Source organism: Myotis yumanensis, unplaced genomic scaffold (assembly GCF_028538775.1).
Source record: "Myotis yumanensis isolate MYYU_CA2020_CCGP unplaced genomic scaffold, mMyoYum1.0.hap1 SCAF_10, whole genome shotgun sequence".
NCBI classification, from domain to species: domain Eukaryota; kingdom Metazoa; phylum Chordata; class Mammalia; order Chiroptera; family Vespertilionidae; genus Myotis; species Myotis yumanensis.
In genome coordinates, this window is record NW_027223761.1 from 38,751,908 (window position 1) to 38,762,107 (window position 10,200).

A 10,200-nucleotide genomic window follows, 5' to 3' on the forward strand; every position below is an offset into this window, starting at 1 on the left:
CTTCAGATGCCCTTGAACTCAGTGTTTCCTTGAATCACATTAAGGACACTTCTGTCTCAGGACCCTTGCACTTGCTCTTCCCTTGGCCATGAAGGCTATTCTCTGAGATTTGCATGTTTATGTCCCACATTGCCAATACAGGGTGGGGCAAAAGTAGGTTTACAGTTCCTTGTATGGCAGATAATACAATAATTAATTAATAATAATACAAGAATAAACTGTGTTTTGCATACTCACAACTTGTAAACCTACTTTTGCCCCACCCTGTCGGTATAAGAAACAACCGAAAGACCCCTAACAGAAGCATTCTAATTGCTTTCTGTGGAAAAAAAGTACTCCCACTTAGCTTAAAGGTCAGTACTTTACTTTCCATAGTTGGTACCGATGAAGAAATGGGTGAGGCATCCCAGTTCCAATTGTGACTTAGCTTCATTTTTTAAAATCACACTTGATCAAATCCCCTCTTAACACCAAGTTAAGAAAGACGAGGGGCAATACTCCCACATCAGAGCACTGAAAGAATCACCCTTCTGATGCCCACTGGTCTATAACCCAGGCTTATCCCACTTGTAACATGAACAAACATCCGAGAGCCAGTGTCACTATGCTGTCCACAGGGAATTACATATGTTTTCTCCTTTTAAAACCGAAGTTCCTCAACTGAGCTTGAGAAAACCTGGCCACCACTAGGTAGCCATGGATGGAAATTAGAGAAAGCTGGAGCGCGGCATCCAGGTGGGTTCCTTCCCAGAAGAGGAAGTCACGGCTGCAGACAGACAGCTCTCTCGTGGGACTCATGTCAGGGCTGCTGTGCAGGGTGGTTCTGGTTCACTACACAACAGCAGAGGCACCATGCACAGCGTTTGTTGTGCAGCTACTCCAGCCACTCAGCTTTCAGGGCTCAGAAACTGAAGCCACTCTTGGCTTTTACAGTCAAACAGCTTCGGAGGGAGGGAGATAAATGCATCTGATGTAAGAATTAATGTAAGCAAGGAGAGGAAAGAGGAAAGTGAAAACAAAATTCTGGCCCGAGCTGAAGTGCCCTGGGAGAGAGGGCACACTTTGGATGTCAACTTCAGCCTCAGTTCCTCTCACCTTGCACTCACAGTTCACCCCCCCGCCCCCAACCCCTTCCTCAAAAGCAGGATACTTCCTGACAAACCCATAATCCTCAGGGGCTGCCTCAAAACCTCCTGGGCTGTAGTTTAAGAAAGCAGAGCAGTGCTTTCAAGAACTCAAAGAGCAGGAAGGCATACTCCTGTCTATGGCTATTTCTCAGCCAGAGAATCAGATTTGTCTTTTGTAAGGAACCTTCTCTGTGACTCTTCCTCTAGGGCCGCCCAGTGTAGGGGCTGAGAGAGACCTAAGAACATGGAATCCAGCTCATGGGTGAAAAAGAACAGAGGCATAAAATCGGCCAAAAAGATGTTAAACATGCAACTCAGCAAGAGGCCTCATCCATCTTCTCTTGTACAAAAGCCGAAGACAACTGCTTATGGGGGAAAACAATGGGAACTCGTGGCACAGTCGCAGGCAAGGACATGGGGCGCAGCAACACTAGGGCTTGCTTTGGATGCTGCATGCTAAATACTTGTCTTGTTCCTGCTGCTGAAGGACAGAACTTGCCCCACTTAGGACTTCATCCTGCGCCCCTAGTTCATGACATGAGGCACGCTCATTCACGCCTGCGGTCTGTGCAGCATGTCACATTCAGCAACACACCACACAAAGGCCGGGCATTAAAATTCTGGGGAAATCATTTGGGATCAACAGTATTTCTTGACTTAATTCTCCACTTGGCGTACATAACACATTACTGATCATCCAATAAACTTAATTAATGTAACCACAGGCAATAGGGAACAATAATTTTTCTTTTTCCATAGAAATAAAAGCCTTTGCGTAGGAAAAATATATTGTAAACTTTTAACCGATGAGTCCTCTTCACCCCACAGACTCGTTTTGAATATACTGTCCAAGGAAATGCTATTTAAGTCAGGCTCGGTGTGTACCTCTTTATGAATCAAACTGTTGTCTAATTTATCCTTTGGGAAATGGGTTTTTATATAACAGATTGGCTTAAAATGAGGTATATTTGTGCTGGATAATTTGCACAGCAATAGCTCATTTCCAAAATTTATACACAGGACTATCAGGGGAAAGGCCATATTTTTTTTTCATCTCATCTTTAACAATCCAATCACAATTATTATTATTATTATTATTTTAGTATTTAGGCTGAGAGAATATTTGAAAAAATACTTTCTCAAGGTGAGTAGAATCTCAAGAAAATATTTACAGGGACTGTGTATGCCAGAAACTAGTAGTGGATGAGAAGTCAGACCTGGGAGACCCAGCGCCTTTGGGGAAAGCAAATGGCTCCACCAAAACTCCCTCCTCCAGCCTTAATTGGTCAGATGCCAAAATAAATGAACTTTCCAAAGTTGGGAGCTTCACAACTTTCACTGGGGATAACTGCAGGTGCACAAGCCTTGGCCAGAGAGCCCACTGACCCAGGTGTGCCCAGAGGTGGCAGCTGGTCATGCCAGGCGCCAGGCCCAGGCCGCCTCCACGCCGAGGGACCCGCAGGGAACGGGTTCAGGCCCGGCTGCCCAGGACCTGGGGCTCCCTGTCCCCTACCCAACGACGGATCCCTCCCCGCCCTTCTCACCCAGACCAAAGAAGGGAAATGGGCGCTTCAGCGCGAGGATGACGAGCGCCCAGTGGGACTCAGTCGCTACACGGGCCGTCCCCAACTCTCAACTTCCCAGACTTTTCCTCGGGCCTCGGCCCCCTTCCCAGGGCTCCGAGGCCGTCACGGCCTCCCCCGGCCCGGAGCGCAGAGCCAGGGGAAGGGGGCGCGGAGCTGTGCGCTCTGGAGCCGCCCCCAGGAGCCCGAGCGTTGGGAGCGCAGGTGGCGGGCGTGGTCCTTCCAACCTTACCCCAGCCCACCTGGACTCGGCCTCCGCTCAGCAGCCTCCCCCGGGGTCCCCGCCCGGTTCCGGCATCAGGCCCGGGGGCGCTAGCTCGTGGGCAAACCCCCCCTCCCTTCCTTCCAGTCCGCGTCGCTCTTCTGCCTCAGGCCCCGGCGCGGCCCCAACTCCCAGCCCAGGGCCCTCCGACCGCGCCGGGCAGTGGCGGCGGCACTCACCTGGGTCGCGGAGCCGGGGTCTGGCGCGGTCCCGCAGGTGGTAGATGAATTCCTGGCAGCTGTCGTGCTCCAGGGCCCCGCGGGCACAGAGCTCGGCCAGCAGCTGCAGCGCCTGGTGACAGAGCGCGTCCCTGGCCCCGGGCATCGCCCCCCCGCATCCTCGGACCGCGCCGGGCAGGCGGGCGCGGGAGACAACCCTCCGCCTGCCAGCTCAGAGCCGCCGCCTCCGGGCCGTCCGCGCTCGCCGCCAGGGACCCGCGGAGAAACGGCCCGAGCCCCAGCCCCAGCCGGCCCGGCCTCCCACCGGTTGCATGCAGCTCTTTGCCAGCCGGTCGGTCGGGCTTTCTCTCTCTCCCTTCCGGCCCCTCCGTCCCTCCCCCGGCACCGGGAGAGGTGGCGCCGCACAGCCCAGCGCGCCTCGCTCCTAGCGCTCCGCCCGCCACTCACGGCCGCCAGGGGCGGGGCCGGGTCAGGGGTGCGCGCCGCGGAGTGGGATCTCGGTGGTCCCTGCTGTGGCGCCCGCGGGGAACTCCGGGCGCTCGCCGGCTCCTAGAGGAGCGTGGGACTCCGCTCGCACCTCGCGCTCAGAGCGGTGGCACCCAGGTTTGGAGTGTATGAGTGGGTGCGCGCTCCGGGCGCTCTCGCCACCGCACCCCTCCGACCTGATGCAAGCCAACCTCTTCCACCTCCCGTCGCCGCGTGTGGCCAAAGCACGTTTTGGGTTGCGGTGCGTGGAGGAAAAGGTGCAGACTGGACCACACCCGCCAGATCTGGAGAACGTAGGGCCGGTTTCAAACTTGAAAAGCACCGCCTGTCCAAAACCACGGGCCTAAGAGCACTAGATGCCCAAATGTGGGGTTTGGGGCCAAGGTTCGCCATCAAAGGAAAGATTTCCCAAGCCCAGGACCTTTTCCACCACCTTGGTGATTGGGAGAAAGTGGAGGCTCACAGATCAGAACTAAGGTCAAATGGGGCCCGAGAAACACATTGGGACTTACCTGGAGCTTTGTAGATCTTGGCTGGTGTTCCGAGCAATTGATTGGACATCCGAGGATTGCCAGTGTGTTTCCAGCACACACCGAGGAAGGGTATCACAGAATTTGGGAATACAGGGCACCGCTCATACATCCACCACTTCAGCCTTTCATGCAGTAAGCCCAGAAATAACTACATGGTACACTGAGCTCTTTTGTGTGTGTGCATGCGTGCTGGGCACTGTACCACAAGCCTTTTACATATATAATCTCATTTAATTCTCTGGGTGGCCCAACAAGGTCTGTATAAGTGTTATCCCCGTTTTGCCAATGAGAAACCTGAGACTCAGAAAAATGGTACCTGCCATTTTTCATTATATGGGGAAGCAGGGTAACCTTGGTTTTTGTTGTTCTTGTGGCTTTTATACACTCGTGTCCAGGCGCCACTCTAAAACAATTGGGGTAGAATCTCTATAACTGGCATTCCTAGCCATAAGGTTGTGTTGTTGCTAGGGACATCTCATAGCAAAGCATGTGCCGAAAGGTAATGCAGGGTGCCACAGAGTGTTCACGCCACAGGAACACTTTGAAATCCTGCTGTGACTGGTGCTAGGGCCTGAAGGACCTTCCATTGCAGCAGTTTTCAGCCTTTTCATCTCATGGCACACTTAAACTAATTACTAAAATTCTGCAGCACGCACCAAAAAAAGTGGTTTTTTTTGCCGATCCAACCCAAAAAAAGGTATAATTTTGTTTCATTCACACTGGATAGCTTTGTTATGTTAGCTATTGTCATATTTTTATTTGCATCTTAGGGAAAAGAGGTCAGTGCCCGTGACTAAATAATCAGATATTGCATGTTTTAAAATTCTTGCAGCACACCAGTTAAAAATTGCTGTTCTATTGGAATAGCAGAGAAAATGCAGAGTTGTAAAGGTAACTCCAGAGTTGTAAAAAGGCAAGTACACTTTCTACCCTAAGGAATTAGAGAGAAGAACCTGCTGAGAGGGAGCCTGTGGAGGAGGTAGAGCAGAAGCTGGTCCTGAAAGGAGGGCAAGACATGTGAGGTGAAAAAAATGTCCTTTAGATGGAGCAGACAATAAGACACAAGATTTAGAGAAAATGGTTACTGTGCAACCTCCCTTGTGGAAGTTACTTAGCGTTTTTTTGCCTAAGGTTTCTCATTAAATAATACTAATATGTGCAGCACTGGGTTGTTATAAGATTACATAAAGTATTTAGCATAGTGTTGCCACATAGTATGGGCTCAATCAATACGTTTTTGTGGTTGCTGTTGTGTGTCTACCACAATGTGCTATGTGCTAAACACAACCTCCCTAAGTGGCAGATGCTATAATTTCCTATTTTACAGGTGAAGAAAGTGAAATCGGGTGTTTAAATAATTTTCCCAAGAACACATGGGTAGATTGTTTCCAGAGACAGTCACCTGTCTTTCTACAATGTGACTTTACCACTACTCCAACCAAGACATCAAGTCTATTTCCCTTCCCCTTAAATCTGAGCTGGCACTACAACTTACTTTAGCCAACAGGGTGTGTGAAAGTGATATTCTGGTGTCAGAATGGTGATTGGCTAGAATGTGGAGAAAAGGGAACCCTGGTGCACTGATGGTGGGAATGTAAATTGGTACAGACACTATGGAAAACAGTATGGAGATTCTGGAAAAAGTTGAAAATAGAACTACATATGATCCAGCTAATATATATATATATAGATTTCTTTATTATCTCAAAGAAATATGTGCACCCCCATGTTCACTGCAGCATTATTCACAATAGCCTAAACGTGGAAACAGCCTAAGTGTCCACTTACAGACAACAGATAGAGAAAATGTGGTGTGTGTGTATATGTATATATTATATGTACACAGGCATAAAAAAGGGGAAATCCTGGCATTTGCAACAACATGGATGAACATGGAGGGCATTATGCTAAGTGAAACAGTGAAATAATCCAGAGAGAAAAAGACAAATACTGTACAGTATCACTTATGAACAGAATCTAATATATATACATATATATGCAATTTTGCCAACTATTCCTTAATAAAGGCAGAAAACAGAAAATTAATAAAAGGGATCCCAGAATCCCACGAGTCTTTCATGCTGCTCTTAGACCATATCCTCATTTCTGGTCCCAAGACCCAGGTTCTATACTTCAGAAATGGTTTGCGATTCCTAATGGCAGAACTGTGTATTATTGTCATTTTGTTTGATTCGGTTCCTTGCCAGACAGTTGCCTTTAACAAGAGAAAATAAGATTCAACTGGCAGGACTTGTTTTGTGTGAACCCATGCCGTCTCCAGTGATTAGCCCGCCGATAAAATACCCACAAACCTCCTGCTTCATTATTCCAAACAGGTTTTCATCCTCTCACTTGATTTAGAGCCTTACATATAATTCACCTGGACCAGAAGCCAGCACTGAGCTCCTGTTATGTGACAACTCTCCCATCTTGGGCATCGATCTCCTTTTAAATCTCCGAGCTTGGCCCTTCCCTGTTTGGAGTTCATTTTTCCTGAGAGATAAAATAAAGGCAAATTTTGGATTGGGCAGCTCCACTTTGTCATGTGTCTGTTATTGTACCAAGTAGCAAGTTGTTTAGGATGTTCAAAATTTTTATTCTTCCTTCCTGGGTGTGTCAGTTCCTTCTGAGATTTATAATTGCCAATTACAAAGTTTTAACTCCAATTGTTTGACTTGAAAGAGTAGAGATTGATCAGCTTTAACATTTAAAAGATACCCCAATTAAAAGAAGGATTATGAAGGGAACAGAAGGCGAAGTTCCGGGTCAGAAGGCCTGGCACTCCTCCACTGTCTCCTCTTAGAAGACATTCATGGCCCCACATTTATTCATCTTTTCAGAATGAGGCCAGAGGAGAGAGCAGAGGTGAGAGATCTGCTGACTGAGAAACATGGACCTCAGGACCCTCCACCATCAAGAATACTTTTGGTGTTCCTTGAGCTGCCTTTCAGAGCAGCTAATGTCCCTTACCCAGGCAGGTCAGGGAAACTGCTGGAGTCACTCTGGCTGCTGGAAAGAGAGAGGATGATGAAGTCCAAAACTGGCTAGACTGTTCACAGTGGTCGTGGGATCGTGGAATATCCAACTAAAGAGCTGCCAGAAGAGAAGATGCAAAATAACCAGCCTTTCCTCACCTTCCACAGCAAGCTGTCCTCCATCCTCAGGGCTGAAAATGGATGTGGAGCCCAGCCGGCGTGGCTCAGTGGTTGAGCATTAATCTATAAACCAGAAGGTCACAGTTCCATTCCCGGTCAGGGCACATGCCCGGGATTGTAGGCTCGGTCCCCACTTGGGGGCATACAGGAGGCAGCCAGTCAATGATTCTCCCTCTCCTTTCCTCTCTGAGATCAAGAAAACTGTATTTAAGAAACAAAAGCAAATGGATGCAGAGCAGCTTGACCTGCGCTCAGGTGCCTGGCTGTTAAGAGGTCAATGTGCTCACTTTGGGGTGAGAATGTTACGCTATTAAACACTTAAATAAGAGTTTCAACAATCCCTTTCTTAATTTTTTGTTTAGCAATAAATGGCTTTGACCAAAATCGCTGTGTAGAGACAGAGACAGAGAGAGCGAAGCATCCATTTTATTGCCCTCTAGCCTTATTCAGAAGAATCAGCCTGTATAAACAAACCTCATTGCGTTGGCCGGTGTGGCTCAGTAGGTTGGGCATCATCCTGTGCATTGAAAGGTTGCTGGTTTGATTCTAATTGAGGCAGCTAATTGACATTTAGTTCTAACATCAATGTTTCTCTTTTTCTCATTCTTCCTCACTCTCTCAAAATCTTGAAAAAACGAACAAAAAAACCTTGTTATTAATTTATTACCCAAGCCCTAACTTTGCTTAGATTCCTCATTAATATAAATTCATGTCAAGTCTTCATGAATTTATAGTTTCTTTGTCTAAAAATCATGAAAAGCTGGGCTGGTTCCATCATTTTTCTGAGCATCATTCTTGATCTCCCTCCCATGTGCACATATTAATCTGGTCTTATGTCAATTTTATTATGTGTTCAGCCTTAAGCACAAGAAGGGTAGTGGGGGAATTGCCCCCTCTCCAACACGATTGAGTGCTCACGAAGTGAGGATATTTTGATACAACTTCTGGGCTGAATATTAAATTTCCATACTTAAAACTTCTTTTTATATATTGCATTCGCTATTCAAAACTTTATCCTCTCACTATTGCTTATACTTTAAGTTGTCCCTATTGCAAATTTTCTTGACTTTTCTTTCCCACCTCTAACTACCTGGTCCTAATTTCCTTCCTTCTCATTTTCTTTCCATAAATTCATTCTGCAAAGCTTTTTTCAGGAAGCAAAGTAGAATTAGGAATCCTACAGGTCTTTTTCAAAGTTTTTATCATAATTACTATTATGATGATATTACATGATACTATTATTTTTACTGTAGTTTTTGAGCTCATGTGATATGCCAGACACTCTAAAAATGCTCTAAATATATTAGCTCATAATCTCCATATCAACCCTATGAGAAGGGTATTGTTATTAATGATCCCTACTTTCCAACTAAGGAAACATAAGCACGAAGTTTAAGTGGGCTGCCCAGGTCACATGGCTAGTCAGTGGTTGCAATGGGCTGTGTGACTCCTGAGCCCTGCCCTCCTTTGCAGGTGGGTACCCTGGGTCCAGGTGAGACCACACCCTGAGGCCAGACAAGCCCAAATGGCCAAAAGAGCAGCACTGGCCTGTGCCTTCACCAACTCTGGAGGAGGCAATCATATCTAAGCCTTAATTTTGTTTTCTGCACAGGAAGGTGGGCAGGACCTGCCCAATGTGCATTGAAGTCCTGTGTGGTCCTTCCAGATGGGCCTAATGTTCATTCATAGCAGACATTTACTGAGCAATTTCTCAGTACCACGTGCTGTGTGCTGTGCCTTACGTGCTTGCCTTAACTGAGTCATCACCACAACCATTTGAAATAGAGAATGTTACTATCATCCTGACTTTACAGATGGGAACACTAAAACTCTGGGTCCTAAATCACCTGCCCAAGGCCCTCTAGCAAGCAAGGGAACCGATCCAAACCCATGTTGGAGAGACTCTAGAGCAGTGGTTCTCAACCTTGGCTGCACATTAGAATCACCTGGGAATCTTTTTAAAATCCTGATTTCTGGGCCTCATCCTCTGGAAATTCTGTTTCTTTGTTATGGGGTGGGGCCACAACATTAGTAACAAAGAAACAGAATTTCCGGAGGATGAGGCCCAGAAATCAGGATTTTAAAAAGATTCCCAGGTGATTGTAATGTGCAGCCAAGGTTGAGAACCACTGCTCTAGAGACTGAAATCTAACTGTTACACAATGTGCCTCCCCATGAATTTCATACCAGAGTTGCCTGGCAGGATTTTTCAAGTTTTATTTACCTTCTTAGAGAACCTTTCAATCCCCCTGGACAATCACAGGAAACTCAACTTTATACTCTAAAATGAATTATATACAGCTTAATAAAGACTTGATTAAAGCCCAGGCAATTATATGATAAACTACAAGCAAAACCCTCCGTGCTCCCATTATTCTGTTAACCCAGTCCCACCTGCCTAAAAGCTTAGCAGCCTCCTTCTGCTCCCTCTCTTCCTCTCTTCTGCCTTCAGTGTAGGCCTTGGAATTGCTTCCTCCAGCAGAGATCTCAATTTCTCCATAGCAACTCATCAGAGTTCAGACTTTGCATACAGAGTTTCCACTAACTACACATAAGTTTTCCTCCTAGTCAATAACTGCAAAATAATTGCTGTCCTTTATCACACAATTATTCTTTCCGTGTGTGTGTGTGTGTGTGTGTGTGTGTGTGTGTGTTTTGAGTAACCTCTGCCTTTGAGTTGAGAAAACAATTGCTCTTTTGGCCAGTACAGGAAGTAATGATGGATTCTATTACAATACAAAACAACTTCCCTGGGCTCATGTGGATGTAGCAAATGAGCAATATTTTTCTTTTGAATAATTTTATTCCCTGCAGAAGAATAATTGTTTCCAAAGAGGGTTAGAGTTCTTCAGGTTCATCAGGACACAGCTGTGAG

The 10,200-nt window shown here is 46.7% G+C and overlaps 1 protein-coding gene across 2 annotated transcripts in view; it reads right to left on the minus strand.

The window, feature by feature from the left end:
- The window catches only part of SYT9 (synaptotagmin 9), a 158,767-nt gene extending 155,439 nt beyond the window's left edge, over positions 1–3,328 (minus strand). For both annotated transcript variants that reach the window (XM_070426689.1, XM_070426690.1), the window contains exon 1: positions 3,152–3,328. In XM_070426689.1, coding sequence (XP_070282790.1) covers positions 3,152–3,296 — 145 coding nt within the window. In that variant the 5' untranslated portion in view covers positions 3,297–3,328. The remainder of the gene's footprint in view (positions 1–3,151) is intronic.
- Positions 3,329–10,200: the final 6,872 nt, after the last annotated feature.